Source organism: Lampetra planeri, chromosome 1 (assembly GCF_965212315.1).
Source record: "Lampetra planeri chromosome 1, kcLamPlan1.2.h2, whole genome shotgun sequence".
Lineage (NCBI taxonomy): Eukaryota > Metazoa > Chordata > Hyperoartia > Petromyzontiformes > Petromyzontidae > Lampetra > Lampetra planeri.
In genome coordinates, this window is record NC_136107.1 from 19,717,186 (window position 1) to 19,743,214 (window position 26,029).

Consider the following 26,029-nt stretch of genomic DNA (forward strand, 5'->3'; position numbering starts at 1 on the left):
AGTAGGGAAGGGAAAAAACCCACAGCTGTTTGTGCAGGGAAAAAAAGAACTGTGCATAATGGTAGTGTCATGTGGTCTGAATGAAAACATGTTACCTTTGATGTTGATCTACATGAGTCCAAATTACAAGCCAAGGTTACGTGGGTTTTTCAAGGATTGCAAAACCCCTTGCATCCTGGATTATTTTCCCGTTAAGTATGCTACATAGAGTAGTGGTAATAATAATATAATACAATTTCTAATGACCGTGACTTCATTTCTGTGCGTTGGTAAGATTCAGATATATGTCTTTGCAGGGTAGAGGAGAATGGTAAATTACCCCGCAACAGAATTGATTTCTCCGTGGCCACCACTTACGCCTGCATGCGAAGCAGCAGCCCCGTTGCTGACGCTTTGCAGATCGTTGATGTTTCTCGTACAGTGGCACCATGCGATTGTACAGTCATTGGGGGCCCGAACTATGCCTCGGGCTTTTTCAGTAGTGAACCACAACGGCTGCAGGTGGCTACATTTACACGAACGCGATGCTGATGCATAATGCATGCTACTTCACAGTGGTACCATTCGAAATAACCGTCCAATTAGTATGCGCCGTGTTGGATGTAAGGAGCATGTCCTCTGCCCGAGCATTCTCCTGCTCAGACGCACTTTTCTCGGGGTGCAGCCCATGTCACAGAAGACTTCAAACTGTGGTCTTCTTTATAGGGTGAGTAGGTCAACCAATGTTTTCAGATGACTAAACTCAGGTGGTTGCAGGTTAAATAGTGTCAGTGAAATGTCACCTAATGGTGACTTTAAATACATTTTTGGTTGGGAAATTCGGTCAGAGAAAATTACCAGGTTTCCCCCCCCCCACCATTCTTGCAATTATGGTCGTTACGAGTGTGAATAGATACACTTTGTTACAAATATTTGGCAGGGTCAAGGTGCTCTAAGTCTAGTTTAACATATAGCCTCCGTAAGGCCAATTGATGTATTTTTTTTTAATACCTGTTAGTTAACGGTTACATCTGGCAAAAGCCAATGTGTAGATATAGACAACGCGTGTCAGATCATTGAACTCCGTCGTCTGCTCTCTGTTCTGTGTATAAACGAGCATTGCATTAATTTTTTACTTAAAACTTTCGTGGCTGCAGGAATTAATATTATTTGGTTCTTTCGGTAAAGTCACATAGATAGAAAAATAAAAATAAGAGTGAATAAAAATAAAAATTATCTTAAAAACAATAATAAAAATTTCGATTTAAAGCTTTCGTGACTGCAGGGATTCATCTTCTTGGTTCTTTCGGTAAAGTCACGTAGAAGGGAAGTAATAAAATAATAAAAATAAAACATAATAAAACAATTCTCACGACGTTTCGGCCACAACGCAAGCAGCCATCCTCAGGCGAAGAATGAAACACCCCAAGCTTGGAGCGTATATTTAAGCTGGGTTAGAGGGGGGGGAGGTGGGAAGAAGAGCGCCTAAACAAAATAATTTGCATATCAAGAGGAATTCAGCATATGGAAAATGCGTAGGAGGTGGGCGGGGGCGGTTCCAAATCAATACTATGCCCGTGCATTATGCAGGATTAGCAGCATCAAAGGGGGGGGGGAAGGGGGGGAGCATTAACAAAGGAAAGGAATGTTAATAGTATGTAGCTGTAGTTACTAAACAACCACGTAAAAAAACTACAGTATAAACTGCATGACAAACTAAAGTATAAACTACATAGCATCATCAGTAAACTTACTATACTCTACAATAAGCTGAGTTACTAACAGTAAGTAATACATGAAAAATTCTACGTTGTAAAAAATTATATAATATGCTTCCATCTAAACTTTATTCTCTTACATCACACGCGTCTATACCGTACTATATACTTCCATAGGCAAAACCAACATTAAATTACATACTGTATTGCTATAAACCACCCTATACCTTATACATTTTTAATATAACACTATGTATTATTCTACCCACCCTAATGTGTATCAAAATGGTTTATTACGTCCTTCCAGTGATTGCTAAGCCAGAATCCATCTTCTCGGTTAAAATTGTCTCTGTGTTTGTAAATGTGGATCGCCTCATGTACGAATCTCTCATGATAGCCAGATGGCTTGCAGAGAACCTCTGTCTTGGAGAAGTCAATGTCATGTGAGCCCACTGAGTTGTAACAGTGATCTGCCACGGCTGAGGTGTTTGTCCTACAGTGTTTCAGGTCAGCTTTATGTTCACGGATGCGGTCCGAGACATGTCGTTTGGTTTCCCCAATGTAACTGCTACCACAGAGGCAACTTAGTTTGTAGACACCAGGGTACTGTATGTCTGGAACCACATCTTTTACAGACGGTACCAGATCACGGATTTTATGTACTGTGTTGAATCGGACCTGGATCTTGTGTTTAATCAGGATTTTGGAGATCTTTTTTGTGACCCCAGCAATGTAGGGTAAGGTGATGGTCTTGAAAGGCTCCTCAACAGGATCCTTCTTGGTGGTTGGAGTGATGGCTTTGCGGATTGTGTAGTCGGAGTAACCATTAGCCTTAAGAGCTTGGCGTACGTGTTTGAGTTCACTGGAAATGTGTTCATGGTCGGAGATGCATTGGGCTCTATGATATAGAGTCTTGATGAGGGAATTCTTCTGGGATGGATGGTGGTGGGAATCCGGTTTTAGATAAGCATCCGTGTGGGTGGCTTTCCTGTAGACAGAGTGGCTCATTGAACCATCAGGTCTCCTTTTGATTAGGACATCCAAAAAGGGTAGCTTGCCATCATTTTCGACTTCCATGGTGAATCTGATGGCTGGGTGTATGGATAATAAAAAATTTAAACCATTAATGTAGACTGTAACCTGGTTCTTAATCGGAGTGAGCGTACTGGCAGTCTGCTAGATGGAGCTCTAGAGCCCTTATGGAAGATATTTGGCCTACTCTTTCATGCTGGCCTGACTCGTCTTGGAAGAAGTTGGAGAACCCACACGTTACCCAACCACATGCAATCTGCCGATCGATTAACTGTGGTGAGCCCGTCCAATACTACTGGGCGCGCACAGAGGCACGGGAGGATTTAAGAAACTTGCACCAACGTTTACAACTGCCGTGCTGGGAGATCAAATCAGTGACTTTTGCATTGTCGGTGTGGTGTTCACATCGCCACATTAACATCCCAGAGCATTATGTAGCACTCTGAAAATCGTCTTATAACTCGCTAAACTCTTAGTAATTAAAAGTTGAATTTGTATTTATTACATCCATAGCTGGAAGATCCCAACATGATAAGCGATTACATATTGTTTACATTTAAAGTTTCATACATTTAAAGTGTCATAGATAGACCTGTGTTCCTGATTTATATATATATATAAAACTAGTACCCGGCATTGTCCGGGGGAAAAAATATATTTCAAAACTTCTCTTAAAAACAACATATACATATTCTTGGTTCTTTCGGTAAAGTCACGTAGAAGGGAAATAATAAAATAATATTAATATAAAACAAAATTTTCTTGCTGTGGATTTCACACCTGATGATGATTGCTTGTGTTGCAGTCGAAACGTCGTGATAATTTTTATTGTTTTATATTTATATTATTTTATGATTTCCCTTTTACGTAACTTTACCGAAAGAACCAAAAATATGAATCCCTGCAGTCACGAAAGCTTTAAATCAAAATTTTACATATACATACACAAGTACTAAGCTATTGTGAAAGCCCGGCGTTCCATTTGTCTGTCCATTTGTCCATCAACAAATTTATAAGAGGTTTGAAGAAGTCTTGAATCCAAAAGTAATAGAAAGTGGTGGGTAAATAGTTGATCTAGAAGGTTTCCGAAAATTGTTCACCTTCCCCCCCTCAAATTATATTTTTACCCCCCTGTGGGCATATATACCTACACACCCCTACATACAATAGAGTGAGTAGTATCTAGTGACTCTATAGTAATATATGGCTCTACAGTAGTATCTGACTCGACAGTAGTATCTACTGAATCTATAGTAGTGTCTATTGACTCTATACTAGTATCCGTTCACAATAGTAGTATCTGCTGACGCAATAGCAGTATCTACTGACAGCAGTATATACTGACTATAGTGGTATCTACTGACTGTACTATTGTACTATTACTGTACTATTATCTATTGACTCTATAGTGATATCTACGGACTCTACGGCACTATCTACAAACTCTATAGTTATATCTATTGACTCTGTAGTAGTATCCACTGACTATACTAATAACTACTAACTCTATAGTAGTATCTGCTTACTCTATATCAGTATCTACTTACTCTATAGTAGCCTCTATTGACTCCGCAGTAGCATCTCCCGACTTTACAGTAGTATCTACGGACTCTACAGTAGTATCTACCGACTCTACAGTATTATCTACTGACTCTACAGTAGTATCTACCGACTTTACAGTAGTATTTACTGACTCTACAGTAGTATCTACTGACTCTACAGTCGTATCTACCGACTCTACAGTAGTATCTACCAGAGGTGGGACAAAGTCATTGTTATGCAAGTCCAAGTCGAGTCGCAAGTCATCAAATTCATGACTCGAGTCTGACTCGAGTCCAAGTCACATGACTCGAGTCCACATCTCATAGGTGGGACAAAGTCATTGTTATGCAAGTCCAAGTCGAGTCGCAAGTCATCAAATTCATGACTCGAGTCTGACTCGAGTCCAAGTCACATGACTCGAGTCCACACCTCTGGTATCTACTGACTCTACAGTAGTATCTACCGACTCTATAGTCGTAACTACTGACTCTATACTAGTTGAATAAATTGTCAGAAGAGAGCAGGTTGGAGTATTTTTGGAGAACTTAACTCAATAATGAATTGCACCTTACCAGGGAGCCGATGGATAAGGTTTTTTTTTAATTTGTGTATATACCCTGCTACGTTATGGATCAAAAACTTGGGCATTGTCGAAGAATATAAGATACAAGCCGAAGAGTGCATTAAGTTTGGAGATGTCGAAGTCTAGAACTGTTGCCATTAGAGACAGGAAGAGGAACTCATGGGTTAGGGAACAATTGCAAACAAAGGGAAGATAGTCGGTGTTTGAGGCTCATGGTAGAGTGGCAGCCAAAGGAGGCAACGTTAATTTTTCTGATGAAGATTACAGTCCTTAAAACTAAAAGTTTTAATTAGTATATAAACATAAAATGAACACTGCTATACTTGTATGTATGTTGAACTTCTTTCGCGCCATACTGTACATAGCCAACCGTGCTAATCGGAGGTGCTTGACGATTATATAGCACATACTTGAATCTTTCTTTGGGTTGATCTTGTCAGAAACGTCATTATATTCAGTGACATGTCTGTGTGACAAAGGACGTCATCTTAATGTGCAGGTAGTACTGCATGTACCTTTAATTCTAGTGAACACCATTCGCTAACATGTATTACATTTAGGTTGTATGCATTGAGAACAAAGTTCTATTGTGTGATGCCGCTTCTACTTTTTAACTTTTCTAATCAAACTTCAACTAACTCCTGTGAAATGTTTTCCTTCTCTCTCTCTCATATAATTTCCCCTTTACGTTTTGTTGCTTTTGACTTTTATTTACTTTGTACTACTTGTAGATAAAAACAGTCACTCAGCAAACAACACTTTTAAGGTGGTGACCTGTAGCACGGAGGGGAGAGAAGACGCCTCAGTGACGGCTAACATGAGTCTCAATGGCAAACAAAGCATAGAGGCTCCTTCGTCCGCCATGGACGGCCAAGAGGACACAAGGTTTGATGGTCCGTACGGCGTTGCATCAGGGCAGAAAATGAGTACCGATGCCAAGCGTTGCAGTGAGCAAGCGGACGCGCCCTCCAGGCTCATCGAACCGGTAGATTTCACCAAAGGCCACACTTCACCATCGGTCAGTGGCAAGGACAAAAGCCGCGATGCACAATTTTCAGAAATCGACAGTTCGCTGTCCAACGCTCGGCCTGACGAATCTAAACAGTTCGCTCCCGAGCGGAGTAGTACTCCCCAGCAATTGACCAGCACGAGCACGTCCGAAATCCCTCCAATCCCGGCGACAAGGGACGTCCACGCTTTGCAGCTGCGCAGGGAGTGTTTTCAGGGCGCCGATGAGGCATCTAAGAGCTCTGCAAGTCCTCGCATGCTCATGGGTGGGAAAGCAAAACCCTCGCCGCACACGGAAGGCAGAACGGGTTGCAAGACGACAGCACCTGGTGACGTTGCAAAAATGCCAGACGTTATACCTGATGGGCATACTGACGACAACAGTTGCACACACTCCATTGCAGATGATGTCATCCACAAAGGGCAGCAAGCAGCGCTGATGAAGGAAGCTCACCATTCCTTTGACGCTTCGTCTTTTTGGCCGAACGATATAGCAGAGCCTTGGGAGGAAAAGAGGCACGAACAAGGACATCATGACCATTTTTGCAACATGACGGCACAATTGAAGATGGAAACAATTAGCGAGGATGATTTTTCAGGAGGGAAGAGCGATAAAACCGACGTCGGTAAATATTCCGCGGATGCACAAAACCTGACTGCAGGCTGCACCGACACAGGCTTTGGGAATGTTTCAATGAATGAAACATCGGCGAAAAAAAGTGCCTTTACGAGGGCAAACACCATGCCGCACTTTTACGGGTCTGAACCTAGTGCAGAAAAAGCTGGAACGGGGGGCTCTGTTGCTCGCAGTGAAAATCAATCACTAACATCTTCGTTGGGAAAGCCCCAAATGGGTGATGGTCAAAAATTAGGGAGGCAGATGTCAGAACAGTGCTTTGGGCAGAAGTTAGACAGCTATTACAAAGACTGCGCTAAGCCCCCTGACTTTGATTCTAAACCATTTGTTTTGGCTGATTATAAAAGAAAGATGGATGCCGGAGAGGGCTCGCGGATGAATACTGACCCGTTACATGAATTGCTGACAGGCGGTTTGGGCATTTCAAGTGAGCCGGGCACTGACAATTCTAGCAGTGCTCCACAAGAAGGGAATAAGGAAGCTAGGTCAGGTGAGAGCATAAGCTTTGTGCAGGAAACAACTGTTAATACACGTTCTCCAAAGCACCTTGAAACCACATATATGCCCACTGGCTTTGTATGTGCTGAGCAGAAAAAAAGCCCCAGTATCCTGGACAGCGAAGAGAATATCGCGCAGATGGCAGCGCTGCAACAATGCATTGGGAAGAATGCATTGCATAGTCCAGGAAAGGCTAACATCCACGAAAAGGATTCAAGAAAATCAGTTGAGTCTTCGGTCTGTCGTGGCAGTGCTGAAGAAACATCTGTGGAAAGTGAAAAAAAGCAAGATAAATCTGAAATGAAGGTGGGAAAAGCTGGAAATGAACAAACATTGAGAGGCGATTCAGAAACGAGTTTACACACCAAGAAAGATGACGCACCCGCTGATGGTGCGGTAAGGTCAATGCATTCATATTTACTTGAGGATAAATCCCAACCGATAATACCGATCGTTTCGGAATATGCTGTGGCATCCAAGTCATCAATTTCGCAGCTTAAATCGGATGAGTACGCACCAAAAGCAGTGGATTCGGAGTCTGACGTTAGCTCAGAGGATGAGCTACAATGCAATGTAGGAAAGCAGCCAGGAGCTGTGCTATCTGAAGGCTTCCTAAGCACTGAGGTCAAGGCCAACGCAAAAAAGTCACCTGCTTACCACAGCCTTTCGAGACTGTCTCCGCTGGAGACGGAAATTTTGTCTGAAATGCAGGACGACGAAGGCAGCAACGACCAATTTTCCGGCGCTAGAAATAAGGTGACGTCAGAGGGGGCACAAGGGAAGGTGGCCTTTAACACGGAGAAGAAATCACAACGGAAAAATGATGGCTCGAGCGAATTTGAGTTCCAGCACATCGCGCAAGACGAGGGTTCATCGCTTCCCTTCGTTTTTCCAGCAAAGGGGCAAATGCACAACGTGGAATACTTGGAATTGAATTCGGCTGCTTTGAAGCCCATTGCTGGCTCCGCGTATTTAAAGGAAGATGACTCGCGCATGCCAGAAAAAAGCGTTCCGTTAAGCAAAAACCTGAAGGACTCTCATCCAACGGGTGAGAGCGTCTCATTTTCCAAAAAACAGATGCCTGGAAAGGACACTATTTCAGCTGATGAGAATAAAGAGGGAGCAGGAGACTTTGCTGACCGTGGAGGACCTAATAACATTTTCAGTTCTCCTTTAATGAAGTCGGACCTTCCTGTGCTAAATTATCGAGATGATGATTATCACCCCGCCGGTGTTTTATTCGAAAATGTTACGTCTGGGAAACCTCGAGCTGCAGATAAACCTGGGAAGATAAAATACTCACAAAGTGTGGATGTTAACACTGCATTGTGCCGAAATGACCGCTCATTTGAAGGGGGTGAGGAATCTTACCTTTTCCCCTGTGGTCCCAGCAAGACTCATTTGTCGGTGGTGGGTGAATTAGACAAAACCTCTCATGTGGCACGCACATCCCCTTCATCTACAGACCAAGTCACAGACTCTAAAGATGTACTTGCTGATAGTTCGACAGACGCAACCAATATTTCATCTGCGCTTGGAATCACGAAGTTTGGCAGCGGAGTGAACGTGCCCAACAAAATATCAGGGCAAGTCAACGCAGACAAAAGTCCTAAACATGCACGGGTAGAAACCACGTCACGTACGTCACATGCTGATAACATTCATCCTTTTGAAAGCAAAGAGCAGCACCAAGAGAGGGAAAACAAGGAGGCATGCCGATCCTCGCAGGAAAGTGTCGTGGGTAAAAATACCGCAGAACACGAGAAAGCTGGAGACAGCCAACGCGTGCACGGGGAATTTGACGGAGATCAAGTGGAAAAGATGAGCCTGGAAATCGTGCAAGGTACTGGTTTTAACGTCTACGTTAAGATGTTTCTAAAATGTAAAGGTATTGGTTTTAATATCTACATTAATTTGTTTTCTAAAATGTATTCTCTACATTCTATGTTGGCTGTATAGATAACGCTCGCAAATGATACGAAATAGGACACCGTTAATTAACAGGGACAACAATTATGGAGGTTACCGTGTTGGAAATTTACAACCAGCCAGTGTGGATGTATTCTCAGTGTCCCATTTTCAGAAAGTTTTTGAGCACGTACATTTGCAATGCAATATTTAAGTACAATGCAATTTATCTTTCAATATAAAACAAAAATTTGGTGATACTGCATTGGAAATGGTGCACAAATAAAAAAAAACATGTTTTATTTTGAAGATAGTGTGACCTGTGAAATGTAAATGCTATAGAATCATGGCATTGTGCTCATAAATAGTGAAGACAATTTAAAGCGTGACAGATTATCTTGGGCAACGCTTAAGACTGCTGTGTGAGATGTTAACTACCTCGCCTGGTATACAGGATTGCCGTGGATTCTATGCCGACCCTGACGCCTGCTGTATATTTGGAGTTTGCATGTTCTCCCCATGGTCACGTGGATTTTTTATTCCGGTTTTCCTTCCACATTTAGACACATGCGTTTGGAGTATTTGGCTGCTATATATTTCCACATCATAAGCCACTTCATTGAGCTATCATTTGTGGCCAGGTCGCTTCTGAAAAAGAATGATATAGTTCAGTGGGGCTTACCTGGTCAAATAAAAATAGTTTCATCGTTTAGTTTATAATTTTCTAATGTAACTTTTCTATTTTCTTGTAATATTGACACCTTTCCAGTGAAATTATTGCATTTAATCTGTTGTTTAACCCTGCTTTCTTGACGGGCAGAGGCTTATCGACGGCGGAACATTAATTGTTAAGCAACATTAATGCGGACTAATTCTTATGAATAAAATTGGTCGCGAAAGCCTACGTGTTAAATTAATTCTTATCCTTGAAAACAGTAGATGCATTTCCTACTCCAACGATAGATAATATTGCACACAATACATTTTTCATAAAAAAATTACAATGGTTATGTGGCAATAGGAGATTTAAACCAGCGTTTTCACGAGCCAATACATAGCATGTAGCGCTCATGGCGGTATATTTAAAATCAACAGCAATATGTGAAAATGGCATGGTGTGGACCAATCAGTTTCAAGGACAATGCATATATTATCAGAGTATGTTTTTTGTTGGCATTCTGACCACAAGCATTGTGGTTAATGCAGACATGATTCCTTGTAAAAGTTTTCAGTTTGGTGTTTTAACATCTAAACACCTGTTTTATTGCCAGAAAAAAGGGGAAAAAGCTATTATGACATGAATACTGTACGTAAAAAAATGTCATAACTAACATTAATCGTGAGACATCACAATTATACTAATTGTTGCCTGAAGAGTTAATTTCGTGTATGTTTTACGTCGCTGAGGGGGTCTCCTTCGAGTTACCAAGCTGTTTGCTTTAACACGTAGCAGGCTTTCGCGAGCAATATGATCCATAATAGAGGCATTTTGGGTTAGATCGTGGAAGTATATAAATGTGCCAACTAGTAAGGGTTGTCACGTAAACAGAAGGTGGCCAATTTGTCACTCGTACAACACACCGGTGTGTAGGAGAGCCAAGCCATAACATTTATAATCTGAGTACAACGTTTCGCCAGTAATTACAACTAGCTTCATCAGGCGACTGCCAGATTTGTGGAGAAGCCCACCTGTTTCGTTTCGTTCCTGATATATCAAGCTGTTTGCGTTACCGTGTGTGAAAGTGGAGCTGAAAATTATATTCTTCCCTTGCCTGTTGTTGTCCGACATTGCTAGACAAAAGCACAGCAGATGAGACAATCCCTCTGCAAAGCACAGGGGAGCCAGACAGCCACGTGGACACTTCTGGGACTGCTCCGGCAACAGGTGCACGCGATGCAGGAGGGAAAATGGCAGAGGAGCCATTAGGAGGCGAGGAAAGGAAGGAGGCAGATGACAAGGCTTCTTGCGTTGTGCATGAAGAGGAATCCCTGAAGAGTCCAAAAGCAGGGGCAAACAAGGCAACGTGCAGCGATAGTGGGAAAGTCCAGGCAGATGCCCTGCACGAACGCATTCCCGAGGAGGGCAAACACCTCGTCAAAGCCGATACCGATGGACGTGGGGAAAAAGTTTCGACCAAAAAGGAGCAGCTCCCAGTCATTGGAAAAAACGCTCTAAATGAGAGTCAACAGAAGTCTGAGGTGGATCAGAAGGCAAGCAGAGGGGGCGTGCAGGAGGGGGGGATGGAAATGGTCCCGGATCGGGAGAGGAGGAACAGCAAGCCACTGGAGAAGAGGTCGTATACGAGCACGCCGGAGAAAGACAAGCAGGAGAAAAAACGGAGAAAAGGTTTCCAATCACACAAAGAGTAATCGCAGTCATGTTACTACCCGTGAAAGAAATCGGTGTTTGTTGTGCAGCATAGTCAGAACCACGAGTTGTGAAACTTGAGACTTGCCAGCCTTTTTTGTGCATTTTGCTTCGTCGTAATGAAACCATTTAGAGGTATCCCAAGTGCATTTAATTTAAGTTTACCCTATTTACCGCTTACACATTCACCACACTTAACGACTGCTTGCGTGATTGTGCTTACATTACAGCTGCTGCTGAAACATTAATTACGTAGCTGTGTTTTCAACGCAGAGAGTGACACACGCTCTAAATGCTCTGCGCTTACCATCGCTGCCCCCACCCCCCCCAGGGTTGCCACCTGCCTGTGTTTGACCCGGACATTCCAAGAATTTGGCATCTGTGTTCGGGTGCCACGAATTGTATTGTACCGAGATCTGGTGGTAATCACTTTGAACTTCATCACAGTCGACTGCACAGTTCTGATCGACCGAGACCAGGGGTCGGCTACCTGCGCCTCTGGAGCCATATGATGGCTCTTTGGCTGCCCCCTAGCGGCTCTTTGGCTGCTGTGTGCCTGTTATGTATGTGTGGATGGGTACAATTCGCTTCTGCGTGTTCGATGCGGCTCTCGAAATATTTTGGTCAAAGACAAAAACGAAAAAAATGGGCTCTGCTTCTTCTTTGAAAGGTCGCCGATCCCCTGACCTAGACTGACTGATAAATAAGTTCGTATTTGGTCTACGGTAGAAAATGTGGCAACCCTTATTTCCCCCAACTAACACGGACGCTTGCAAAATGTGTTTGTCCTTTGATTTATTTTGCCCTCTGTGCACTGACCCCTTAACCGCCTGCCTGGCTCGGCAGTGAGTAAGAAGGGGGATGTGGCTAAGAGAACCGAGATGCGGTGTAGGTCCCCCGGCAGGCCTGCTAACAGGAGCCAGCGGGCAATGCTGCAGGGTTCAGCCAAAAGACGGCAGAAAGGTGACGTGCCTGGCGCATGTGCCTAGCCATATGTACCCTTGCATGTCAAGCCTGTGAACATACACACGCAGTCTGTCCTCTGATTTTTCACATTGTGTAAATGTCCGTGGTTTATATGCTCTATTTTTTTTGTTTATTTGAAGCATGACACTCCACTTGTGCAGAATACCTTTTTGTAAAATATTTCTGTTTTTCTCGGTCTTTCCTCAGCACCACGTACACTTCTTGACCTTACTACCGATGGGCATACGTTATCGCTGCTCCATCTTTGTTACGTCCTTATTTCTGTCCATTTTAATTTTCTTTGTAAAAATGACAAAGGTGTGGGACACATCTCTTTAAATAACTCGTCAATTCAATGCCGTTTGAGAATAATTTTTGTATTAATTGCTGCCACTCATGCTCAGAATGTTGTATAGGTAGAGACATATGACGTCTGGCAGGTAAAGGACAATTGGTAATACCCCTGGCCATACAATTCTCAGACTATCTGGACTCCAGTGGGACAGTGTGCTTTGTGCCCCACTGATGAAGACTGCTTACTTTATGATACGTCCCACATACTCCTGGGCCTACAGGGAGCCTACCCTGCCATCTTCACCAAGCAAGCAGGTTACTGCCGTGTCATTGCCGAATTGCCGCTCGCTCCTGCCAGCGTTACTCACGGCCACGCGTTGTTGTTTACCGCAGTGCTTCGATTTGTTTTAATTTCATTTGCTGAAATACGCGGTCGTGTTCAATGTTGTCCTGCACGAAGTGTGCAGCATTGGTGAAGCATAAAACACCTCATTCCTCTTCGTGACTTCATTCACGGTGCGAGCACCGCTTATTCTGGGCCACATGAATAATAACAAGTCACATTTTTTTTGCGAGAAAAGTTGTTGCCTTGCAGAGCGTAACTTATTACGTTGTTTTAAATATACAAGGTTATTCGGACCTGTGTCTAAGATCAATGTAATAATGCGCTTGTGTTGGCTCTGGATAGAAAAAAAAGCTGACAGGTGAAGGTGCAACGCTTAAAGTGTGTAAGTGAGATAGGGGTTTTCGCTGTGACCCTGTCTAAATGTCTCGTGTTTGACGGGCAAGTGCCATGGCCACGTGAAATCATGCAACAGCTGCTGTAAACGTACATTCATAAGCTGCCCCATAAGTTATATTAAACTGGAGTTTTGCAAACATCAAACTAAACAATTTAGAAAGTTACTCAAATGTTTGCGTAATCAAGCAGAACGGCTGTAATAATGGAATTCCTGTTTAATGTTAATGTATATAGCATCAGCAGTGTTGTTTGCCTGGTTGACTCTGGTCTACGTGTGACGTGTCTGACCACACGACACAATCGACGTCTGAAATTTGCTGATTATCATTCCGCTCACGTTTAATGTCCAAGGAAGCATTTCTGGCCAATACCACAACGTGACTTATCCCCCCCTATGCTTGTAATGTTGTCCTTTGCATGTGAGGGGCTCATTTCTCCACATCTGCTGTGCTGATAGGGTTTAGTAAACTGCACGCAGATTGATAAAAAAAAATTTACCCTTCTATCTGGCAACAAAACTGACACCTTTTTTTACAAGGAGTCATGTTTACATAGACCACAATACCTGCAGTCATAATGCAAAAAAAACATAACTCTGATAATGTGCACTGTCCTTGAAGTTGATTGGTCCACACCCGAGACAGCTTTCCTTAGAGCCTAGTCTCACATGGGTTGGACCAGATGACGCCAAAAGGCGCACAACTCAAAGACAATGCACCATCAGAGTATGAGAGCTCGGGGTAAGCATTTACACCATTGGAACCTCATTTGCCAGTGAAAATATGATATTTTTGCTGGCAAATGAGGTTCCAATGGTGCACGCTGATTGGTTCATTGCGGTTTCTGTGCGCACTTTACTTACACCGTGCGTCGTTCGGCAACAACGCGCATGGTTAACGCCACATAGCACTGGAGTACGGCACTTTGTCCCAAGCGCCTTGGATTGAGCGGCGACCTCAATGCCTAATTTTGTGGGAGTTTATTGCTGGCTAAGGAAATGAAAGATGCAGTGTCCATAAATTTTAATAGGGCACAGTGACCGTTTAGTAACAAAAAAAGGTCACTTTTGCGGTAAATTAAATTTGTTTACACAGCAACACGTTTTGATTTATGCAGCTGTTAGCCTGTTTTTCTCTCTATAAATGCAAGAAGACAATACCCTAACAATGATTCACGTTTGTAGATCTTTAGAATAGTAAATTCGATCACTTAAAAATTCCAAACACTAGATTTTACAATCTGAATTGATATTTAAACTGGAGCAATTCAGTCAAGAGAGTTGAATATTTTAACTGTGGACTATCTATATTCTTGGTTCTTTCGGTAAAGTTACGTAGAAGGGAAATAATAAAATAATAAAAATATAACACTTTTTTCAAATTTTCTTGCTGTGGATTTCACACCTGATGATGATTGCTTGTGTTGCAATCGAAACGTCGTGAAAATTTTTTATCGTGTTATATTTATATTATTTTATTATTTCCCTTCTACGTGACTTTACCGAAAGAACCAAGAATATGAATCCCTGCAGTCACGAAAGCTTTAAATACAAATTTGTGGACTATCTGTTAACGCCACTAAAAAGCATTCATTAATTCCCAAACGATAAAAAAGTCCTGTCTATTTTCTTTAAGCAAAAATTGTCAATATCTGTGTACAGTTGAAATACTTTTTAAGAAAAAATACATTTTATTTTCAAACTGATTTCCACTTGTGTTTTGTAAAGGCTTCCACGATGCAATTGTTTTGTCATTCATTCTGGACACACAAAGCAATTGTCTTTTTTTTTGTACACGTTGAGCAGTTTCAAAAAAGTTTACGACTACCTTAGTCGACTGCTAATGACCTTGTACAACTGTGCCGCATTTGTGCGCAGTTCCACGTAGAGTTTCCAAAAAAAAGAAAAAAAACTTGGCAACGATTTCTTACGACCCTGTGTTTGTTCCCATTCAGTTCAATCCAAGGCCGGTGACGGTAAATCTGTGGAGGTCAGTCCTCGGAAAGAGGCTTCTTCCAGCCCGATTAAGAAGCCCAAGGTGAGCGCTGCATGCATGGAAACACTCGTCACATCTTATCACTGTTTGCATGCCAATCTTGGTTTATCATTATGATCTAGCTTTATCTCGTACTGCCTTCACTATAAACCATGGCCAGTAAAACAAGGCCTTCTTTTGTTTCGCATCTGCATTCAATTGTGCGCGTTTAATTTGTTTTCCTGATTATGCCTTGTTTTGCACAACTCTTATTCACTTTCCTTTGTGTCCACAAATCAGTTCAGTCTGGCAGCCATGCAATTTCTGCAGGCTAGCTTGCCCCCGACTGCACTTTCATTCAAACCTGTATTTTCCATTGTTGTCGCATGTAGCTTCCAGTCCCAAAAAGTCAGGCTCTCCCCATGGCGGTCAAATGCAAAACACCTCCGGCCCCGTCGAAACAAGTCTCATCACGTCCTGACAGATCGGCTAAAATAGCCATGCAGACTTCGCACATCTCAGCCCCTATCAGCACCGGCTCTGCCCAAGTGCGGCCTGCAGTACGGAAGGAGCAGGTGAGACAGAGCCAGGCGTGTGGTTTTGCCCAGGGCTCTGCCTCTGAAGAGGTTTCTACCTACATTTTCTAGGGCTCCATTTCTCAATAATTTTAGGTTGCACTCTTTAAGCAGGTTGTAGCACAATTTATCATCCTCTGAACTCGACGATAACAAAAAAACTTAGCTTAAAAAATATATAATTTCGATGCAATTCAACGTATCAAGTGGCATTCTGACAACACTGCTTGTTGGATTTTTTTCGTATTTTAATCCAAGAAAATAAAATGTCAGGTTAATTTTTATGAGTCCAGGATTTATTTTTCACTTACAATAATTTGTGAGAGAGATGCGCACTGAAAAGGCACGTGATTAGTACGCGATGAGGACCCCTGCCTGACAAACGGCAGGGGCCATTGGCACTTGGTGTTAGGGTCGGCAAGCTGAGTGACCTTTAGGTATTAAGCTCACCTCTTAAGTCCCAAGACTATGTTTCTAAATGTAATTTTGATCCCCGTGACAACATGGCCTTAAGCCATGGGCAGGGATGGGTGCCACGGTGTAGCGAGATGTTAACAACCTCGCCTGGTATACAGGAGGTCGTGAGATCGATCCCATAGCCTGACGCCTGTATATTTGGAGTTTGCATGTTCTCCCCGTGGTCGTGTGGATTTTTCTCCGGGTCCTCTGTGTTTTTCCCTCCACATTTATAAACATGCGTTTAGAGTATTTACAGCTATAAATTTTCCACGTGATAAGCCACTTCGTTGAGCTATCGTTTGCGGCCAGGTCGCTTCTAAAAAATATCGAGATAGTAGCTCGGTGAGTTTTACTTTAAAATACAAAAATAGTTTAGTTTGAGTATATTTATTTATAGTGATTTCCTTACTTTTCCTATATGTTGCGCTCCTGTCGTTTTTTTGTATTGTGTATAACATTTAATATAATAGGTAATGTATCTAGAATAGGTAATGCACCTAAAACCTGGTGGTCTTTTCTGTGGAACGCGTGGGAGATGAGTGAGGAGTGCAGATCGTTAGAGCAAATGGAGCCCTCTGAGAGAATGTGTGGTAAAAACATGAACGTCATGGAGATGCTCTCCGCATGCAACATTCATTAACAGCGACTAAGTGGTTTTTTTTTATTAACAAAATTGTAGGCTGGTGAGACTTCAGCCTACTGCTAACAAACTGACAATGTTTCATTAACATTAAGCATCATGTGGCTGTGTGGGTAGAAGGCTAATCGGGTCGATGTCCGTGCTCATGTAAGAATCAGAATCTTTATTTAGACTGGAGAAATCTGATGAGCTATGAAGCTCTTTTTCACAGATGTCCAGCTGCATGTCCAGGACCCATGATATACTGTGCCAAGCCCAGAGCTGAGCCAGGTTACTGCTCAGATCAGGAAGAGACTCATTTGCATTCGTTAAACTGCCACAAACATCTCACTGTTGGACCCATTGCAAAAAAGTCTTGAGACTCATAGCTCTCCCGGGTAAAAATCGGCATTACCGTATGATTACTCTAATTCTATTTCACTGTTTCATTCGAATGACGACTAAAAAATATAAGTGCACTATTGTACATCGCTGTGTAGTCAGCTTTGACTTTGAGAGCGGCAAACAGGCCAATGTCGTATGAATCAAGTTAAGTTATATCAGCAAAAAATCGGAAGGAGAACGGCAGAGAATGATGTCCTGATTAAGGCAAATGCAGTCAGCTGACAGGTTGATGGTGGGTGAGAGCCATGGGCACTGGTTGTGCTGTGGCTTATTGTTTTAGTGGAGCCATAAAGGACCTTCCTTTCGGGCACGGAGGGTGAGTTGCGACAAAGAAATGATGTTTTGCCCTTCAGCTGATAACTGGCACAGAGCCAGAGATGGGGAAACCTAAAGGACGTAAGTATGGATCCTAAAATATGAAGGTTCTGAAATGTACTTTAAATGAGCATATCAAGTTGTATTTTTATATGGAGTATATTGTTTTACTACAGTATGTCAAACACAAATTTCCTTTAAGGATTCTGAATAATTATGTAGCAGTCATTTTCACAAGCTCGTCTGTGTTTGACTGAACATGTCTGCTATTAAATAAGAAAAAAAAATCCAGGTGAATTTACACGACATCTCGTGTGGGGCAGCTCTAATCTCCAGTGTGCAGTGCTGAGCCAGACGTGGTGGAAATTCCTCCTTCCTATGGTTGAGGCGAGGCTTTCTATTGAACAACCACTTGCTGACTCCTCCACAAAGTGGTACTCACGATAGCAACCCCAGAGGAATGAAACGAGTTGCCAGCCGCCGAGATATGAACGTGCAGCCTTACGACTGTAAGCATTGCATTCACTGCAGTGCGCACTTTCAGATGTGCTTCTGATATTAGGAAGCCACTGGAGCTATGCACTTTTACATCTAAATTTAAAACTCATTTATTTAGAACTGCTTTTTGTGCTAAGTTTGTTGTCCTTCCCCCGCAACCTCAGAACGATTGGCTACGTACGGTGCAAAGAAGTTCAACATACGTACAACACAGATACTGCTGCGCCACCTGGGCCATTGGTGTTAATGGAAGGCAAATATTCCGATAATGTTGCTTGTTAAAAATGACAGAATGCAGAATCAGCACACACACACACTCAGCCAGCAGTTCTCATCAGCCGCATAAACTTACCGCCACGGTCACTGGAATAGTGGAGCCGTGTTGTTGGCACCAATACAGCCGCTGGTGTTTTGTCCTGTGGTGGAATAACTGCTGAGTTTGTTTATTTTTGTTGTTGTAAAGTTTTCAAATGTCCCAAGCTTTTTTTCCAGAGCATCCTGTATGATATGTAGTTTTGCTCCAGGATCATTGATGCTAGGATAAGCAGATAGAAGGGAACACCTGCGTAATAACTGATGTCCTCCTTTAACTACCACACTGTACACTCTGTTAAGGGTGCTGCATCTGTATCAGGGAATAACTGCGGAGTTCCTTGCATATTACAAACACGTTCCCTTTGTCTAAGCCCTTATGTTGTCCTATCAACACACGAGCCATTTTGGTTGTATTTACAACAATGTCTGTTTTTCTCGAGCCATACGATCAACTGCTAAGCAAATCGTTCTTTGTGTGTTGAAATGTCTTTGACGTGTGCGGCGCTGTTGCTGAGTAGTCGGTGGCTAAAATGACTCCAGCGAATCGAATGGTTGCGGAAAGCAATTTGCTTTATTTCAAACCACTTGGTTAATGTCAAAGAAGTGTGCTTTCGCAACCCTTAACAAATGTTATGCAGACATGAAAGAAATTCCTCGGCGCTTTGCTCAGAGATGGTTTTCACTGATCTTGCACACTGAACGGTTAAAGTGTAGCAAGTCAGGAATTTGAAGTGAAGTCAGAAATCGTAGCGATTGGGTAATGTAAATAATGTACTGTAGTTATTTGGTTTATATATATTCAAACGGAACATGAAGAGCTGCGAGATCAATTCAGGGGACTGGGAGCAAACTGCCAGCGATCGACTCATCTGGCAGCAGACTGTGAAAACAGGCCTCAGGAGAGGCGAGGAGAAAAGACACACTACGTGGCAGACCAAGAGGGAACTACAAACACCTCTGGAGCTAGTAATAGGATTTTACCCTTTTATCTGACACCAAAACTGACACCTCTGGAGCTGCCACTGCATTCACTTGCAATTGCTGTGTCAAGGATTGCCACTCAAGGATTGGCCTTATAAATAATTATCGGCACTGCAAAATCCACAGCTGACCTCGTAAAGCACCATAGGCCTCATTTCTAGCCAAAGGTTGTAGGAATGTGAAATAGCACCGACCGTACTGACCATCTGATGCCAATAAAAAGATCGAATAGCGCGGCAATATTTGGTCAGAGTGCTGATGCCAACAAGCGATGAAAATCATATTTCCCTCATTCCAACAACAGATAACCAACCATAGCTGAAGGTGAGCTCTAAACTGTGGCATAGACAGCACTGCACAGCTACACATTACAAAGAAAATACTGTGTCTTCACGTTGACAGGGAGGTCTAAGAATAACCTTTAATATTTAATATTAGGAGAATATATATGTAATGTAGTAACTCGGCGGGAGACGACTTCACGGGTAGCACACTCTTTATTTCACCAAACTCGTTCACAGGTGACTAACACCCACTTAGTATCTCGGGTGACAACCACCCACTTAGCTACCCTGGCGACTAACGCCCACTGAGCTACTCGGGTGACCAACACCCACTTAGCTACCCTGGCGACTAACGCCCACTGAGCTACTCGGGTGACCAACACCCACTTAGCTACTCGGCGACTAACGCCCACTGAGCTACTCGGGTGACCAACACCCACTTAGCTACCCTGGCGACTAACGCCCACTGAGCTACTCGGGTGACCAACACCCCCTTAGCTACCCTGGCGACTAACGCCCACTGAGCTACTCGGGTGACCAACACCCACTTAGCTACTCGGCGACTAACGCCCACTGAGCTACTCTGGACACTCCCTGCCCGGGGTGTCCGTCTTGACTGTGGGTCCCCAGCCCGACCCACGTGGGCGTCGGACCCCGGGTCCCACAGTCTCGCCTCCGAGCCACACAGGGCCCCGGTCCCTACAAGGACGGCGGGACTAGGGGTCTCGGGGCACTAGGTCTTCAACTCCGTCTTCGATCTTCAACTGGATCACTCTCCCCGAGTGCTCTCGCGCGTCCCCCTTTATACCCCACCTGCGGACGTCGCTGCGAGCACCCATCCTATTCGACCAATCACTGGGCGCTGGCTACGATCCTGTTTTCCCACATCTCAGCGTGCCTCACCACCCACGCCGCGCCGCCCCGTCATCTGTCACTCCCGGCGCGCGCGTCCACACCACGCCCACAACGCGTGCCCAACCCCGCACCCCGCGCCGCCCCGTGATCCATCACTGTCACAGTCGGCGCACGTCAACACCACCACTACATCACCCCCTACCACATAGCTCGCAGCCGACCCGGCTGCTATAAAAATATACAAACCCCCCTGTGTGCCCCGTAACACAACAACAACAACAAGAACAACAACTAACGTAACAACACAACACAACGCGAACACTACCATCCGCAACCATCAACCAATGCCACCACGACAACAGAACAATATATACAATCCGGCGAGTGACAATACCAATGTGTATGCAGAAAGAAAAATAAATGTATATTTTTTTTTCTTCTCGACTCGTGCAGCGTCCCATTCTTTCCGAGCGTCCCTAGAACGGGACATTACCCCAGCAGAGGGGAACACCGGGCGAGCTCGGTGTCGAAAAAAAAAAATGTCTTCATGAAAATTGTTGTGCCCTAGCCCGAGTCCGCCTTGCCGGTCCGTCGTACGGCACCAGACGCGGTTGACCGTCCGGTGGTGCCGGCAGTTCAGGAAGACATTGGCCAGGCATCGAGGACCCGTGCGTGCCGCGGGGTTCCGGTTCCCGACGGTCAGCAGCCGTCAAGCCCGAGGCACCGGGTTTTGTTGGGATGACTTGTGGGCCTGGTCGTCGTCCCGACGTGGTCCTGTGGCGCGCTGACGCGGGGCCCGGCACCCGGCTGCGACGTGACCCCGAAGGCCGCAGTTGTAGCAGACGACGAGGGACGTCGTAGGTTTCGGTTGCTCCAGCTTGCGGGATGAACGTGTGGGCGAACGACCTCCCGTTCTCCACTCCCCCGGACGCGATGCAGCGAAGGCCTGCTCCTGATCCGCAGCTGGCTGAGGTTCGGCGATCGTGGCGGCCAGTGCCGCGTTCCCCGCCAATTTGCAGACGACCGCCGGCTTGCGCTTGAGGACCTCGTACGCGTGAATGCTCGTGGCGATCGCCAGGGAGCAGATATCCATTTCGTCCGCCACATTGATGGGGACCCCCAACTCGTGGGCCAACGCCAGCAGCTGCTCCGTCACCATGGCGTCCTTCCCCTCCTTGTCCATGCGGGGAAAAGCTGCGTCCGCCAAGGCGAGCAGCGCCGTGCGATAGGCGAGCGTCGTTTCTCCAGCCACCTTTCGCCGATCGTAGAACTGGTGGCGACAGGTGGAGGGCGGCCCGAACACCTTCGCCATCAGGTGTAGTGCGGCCTGGAGCGTAGAGCGGGACGACCTTGCAGCAGATGTGAAGGCTGCAAGCGCGTCGTCGTCGAGCATCGCTGGCAACGCACGCAGGGCAGTGGTGTCGGACCACCCCGACATTTCCTGATGAGCGAGGAACCTTCGTTGGAAGGCTCCCCAGTCGCCCCCATCCGCCTTGAACGCCGACAGCGCGGGCAATCTTTGCTGGAGGACCCGATCGTCGTCGACGTCGGAGAGATTTTCCCGCGCTCCGCTGTAGTTGTGTAAAATGTCGGCTTGGTCGTCAGGCGCAAAATGGAGAGCTCCGGCGCGCGCTGATGACGTGGGCTGCGCTGAGCGGAGGTCTCCGGCCACGTGGTGTCCGTGCTTCCCGCCAATCGATGGCGGCCCCTCAAAAACGGCGGCAACTTCAAGACTTTTGGCGCGAAACGCCTTTTGGCGGGATCCCTCCAACCTCGCTTTCTCCACCAACCCCGCAGCCGTTTTTTCGCTCGCCGGAACGGAGATGTCCGCCAAGACAGCGGCGGCGGCGAGTAGCAACTCCGCCAACCGGGAGTGTGCGTCTTGGAGGCTGGTGTCGGAGGCGAGCGGAGCGTCGGCCATCACCGCGAAGTGCTGCATCGGCGGCAACTCCTCGTCCTCTCCTCCCGAGGTTGGTGTCCCCGGTACGCCGTCGTCTTCCCGACCTCGCTCGTGGGTACGGGTAGTCTTCCTCGTGTCCATTCTTCTTGAAGACAGGTTTACTTCTGACGCCAGTTGTAATGTAGTAACTCGGCGGGAGACGACTTCACGGGTAGCACACTCTTTATTTCACCAAACTCGTTCACAGGTGACTAACACCCACTTAGTATCTCGGGTGACAACCACCCACTTAGCTACCCTGGCGACTAACGCCCACTGAGCTACTCGGGTGACCAACACCCACTTAGCTACCCTGGCGACTAACGCCCACTGAGCTACTCGGGTGACCAACACCCACTTAGCTACTCGGCGACTAACGCCCACTGAGCTACTCGGGTGACCAACACCCACTTAGCTACCCTGGCGACTAACGCCCACTGAGCTACTCGGGTGACCAACACCCACTTAGCTACCCTGGCGACTAACGCCCACTGAGCTACTCGGGTGACCAACACCCACTTAGCTACCCTGGCGACTAACGCCCACTGAGCTACTCGGGTGACCAACACCCACTTAGCTACTCGGCGACTAACGCCCACTGAGCTACTCTGGACACTCCCTGCCCGGGGTGTCCGTCTTGACTGTGGGTCCCCAGCCCGACCCACGTGGGCGTCGGACCCCGGGTCCCACAGTCTCGCCTCCGAGCCACACAGGGCCCCGGTCCCTACAAGGACGGCGGGACTAGGGGTCTCGGGGCACTAGGTCTTCAACTCCGTCTTCGATCTTCAACTGGATCACTCTCCCCGAGTGCTCTCGCGCGTCCCCCTTTATACCCCACCTGCGGACGTCGCTGCGAGCACCCATCCTATTCGACCAATCACTGGGCGCTGGCTACGATCCTGTTTTCCCACATCTCAGCGTGCCTCACCACCCACGCCGCGCCGCCCCGTCATCTGTCACTCCCGGCGCGCGCGTCCACACCACGCCCACAACGCGTGCCCAACCCCGCACCCCGCGCCGCCCCGTGATCCATCACTGTCACAGTCGGCGCACGTCAACACCACCACCACATATATAATAGCAGGTCGATTTTCTGCAACCTCAAAAGCTCCCTGAAGGAACGATCAATTTTTCAGGATGGGTAGGGCTTTGGATATCAGCGCTCACTGTGAATACACAGCTATGATTATTGACCACTGTAATTATAAAAGCAGCAGGGTTGTAAGTCGACACTGTGAGGTGGAAGCATGGAATTAACAACAACACTTGTTATTATTGTCTGCTAAAATGGCTTTGACGACCGATTTGACGTGTCTATTAAGGACTATGCCGAGGTCTATGTGAAGCTATTGGTGATGACAGATGTGTGCATAGATATATAGTTGCAACTTTATAATGTTTGACTCATTTACGTGTCTACATGTACGTAGGGACCCACAGACCTGATTCCAGGTACAGTAATCATGGAAAATTTAATACGTGTAAAAAAATAGGACCCCCCCCCCCCCCCCATGGCATATCTGCCAAGTGATGTCCACGTTTAATTGCAATCTTTAGGATTTAACCATTGAACCACTTAATTTTCAAAGGTTATTTTTTTAGATCACCCCCAAAGGATCCTCATCTTCGGTGGGGGTGGTGGGGGGAAGAGATGCAAGAACACTGAGCCAGAACCACTGAGATTCTGCATTCAATTCTGGGTTTCCGCCACGCATGATTAAACCGACTTCTCAGGTGTAGTTGTTACGTTACTAGAGCCTCAACATGGTCAGCAGTCACTGAGCAAAAGCCCTATCACGTGCCATTTGGTTTTCAAGTTTACGTGTAATTGTAATGTTATTTCATCTGGCAAATTTCAGGTCCAAATATTGAACGCTTTTGACTGCCATGCGATAAGTATTTCTCTCGAGTAGGATTTGTAGGAAAGTGGGCCTCCTTGTGTGTGGATTTTTTTTTTATGGAAAGGGATCTTGGAAGTGTTTCTCTGATACCTACTTCCACGGACTGCTTTTTAACAGACATGGTAATGCACTGCTCTGCAAGAGTTCCAAATGGAAGCGCTTTACCTTTGCCCTGGAATGTTTATAGGTGGGCGTTGAACGCTTGCTCTAAACTATTTGAATCGGTCCTTTGAGCAATCTATAAATCATTAATTTGTCTTAACTATTTACAGACAGGAAGTTTTATTTTTTGTGCATTGAACAACTCTGGACAGTTTTTTTTATTGTTATTTAAAAATATAAAAAGTAATTCAATGTGCAACCCTTTTGGAAAGCCACTCCTGGTTCAGAATCAGAATATGTATTTATACTGGAGGAATCCGATTAGCTATAAAGCTCCTTTTTCACAGATGTTAGTTATGGTAGTTGTTTCATGCTGGTCAGTGCAGATTGGCGAAGGGGAGTCAGTGCCCAGAACCAGTTCGGATATCACTCACCACTCTTGTAAGCCTTAACCGGATATCAAACGCAGGTTTGCCGAGTCCATCGAGCATGGTGCTAACCACTGCTCCGCTCCACTTCTCCACCCCTTTATTAAAATTTAATACTGCCGAAGCAAATGCGTTCTAATACCTTGTGTATAAGCCAGTGAGCCATGTGGCAAGCTAATTTTAGAAGATTCCCAATGAATCCCCATTTAAACTTTAGAGCATCAAACAATCAAATAAATTATTATATATATGTGTGTTGCACTGTATTTAAGTTAACTAGTTTGCTGTCCTTCCCGCGCACCTCCGATTAGCATGGTCGGCTACGTACGGTGCGAAAGAAGTTCAACATACACACATACATACTGTAAAGTACATATTCTACCTTTTCATATCGTCTTGAGCACAAAACGTGTTTCTAGCTGCATGCGTATGCCTTTGCCATCTGTATCCCTGCGTAGTGAGTCCAACTGAGTCACAGCCGTTGCTCCTTTTAGAGGCAACACATTTATTGTAACACCGTAACACAAAGGGGTAACGGCCCCTTTACCCGATACAGCCTAGGGTGGTGACCTCACCCAGCTAACTACACTACAAAGAGGGGTTACTGCTACGAAGGGTCGGACCCTCACTCGGGTCTCTGACCACGTGGTTGCCTCGTAAGACGAAGAGCTTCAGCTTGAGACGTAGATCTTCCCGCTTGTCGATGTTGAGCTTCCAGCTTGTAGAATGCAGCGACCCCGGTCCCTCTTAGGGACCCGCCTTATATCCCCCTACGGTCGGGGCCGCTCAGCCCTCGGCTTCGCCCGCCTTCTCGAACATTCTCATTCCCTCTCGATCCTTCTCAAGAGCTCTCCTCGGACACGTGATCACCCACTAGCCCCCCGCCCCCCACCTGGTGCCCCCTGTGTGGACACTCCGGATCACGTGTCTACGGGGTCAACCAGAGTGCCATGGCCCGGGGCAACCCTGCCCCTGGGCTGACGCTCACCACCTCCCCCTCGGGGGAGCCCCCACCACACGCCGTGCGTGGTGCCCGCACTATCCCAGTGCTCACCAAGCCCCGCTAGGGCTGGTTTTACACACAACCACCCACACGGTGCTGTCC

The 26,029-nt window shown here is 45.6% G+C and overlaps 1 protein-coding gene across 3 annotated transcripts in view; it reads left to right on the forward strand.

The window, feature by feature from the left end:
* Positions 1-26,029, forward strand: part of LOC144719844 (uncharacterized) — an 89,181-nt gene that overhangs the window by 45,601 nt on the left and 17,551 nt on the right. The window contains exons 6-9 of one of the 3 annotated variants that reach the window (XM_078596101.1): positions 5,586-8,840; positions 10,701-11,252; positions 15,229-15,311; positions 15,641-15,823. In XM_078596101.1, coding sequence (XP_078452227.1) covers positions 5,586-8,840; positions 10,701-11,252; positions 15,229-15,311; positions 15,641-15,823 — 4,073 coding nt within the window. The other 2 variants (XM_078596110.1, XM_078596118.1) reach the window with 2 other exon arrangements.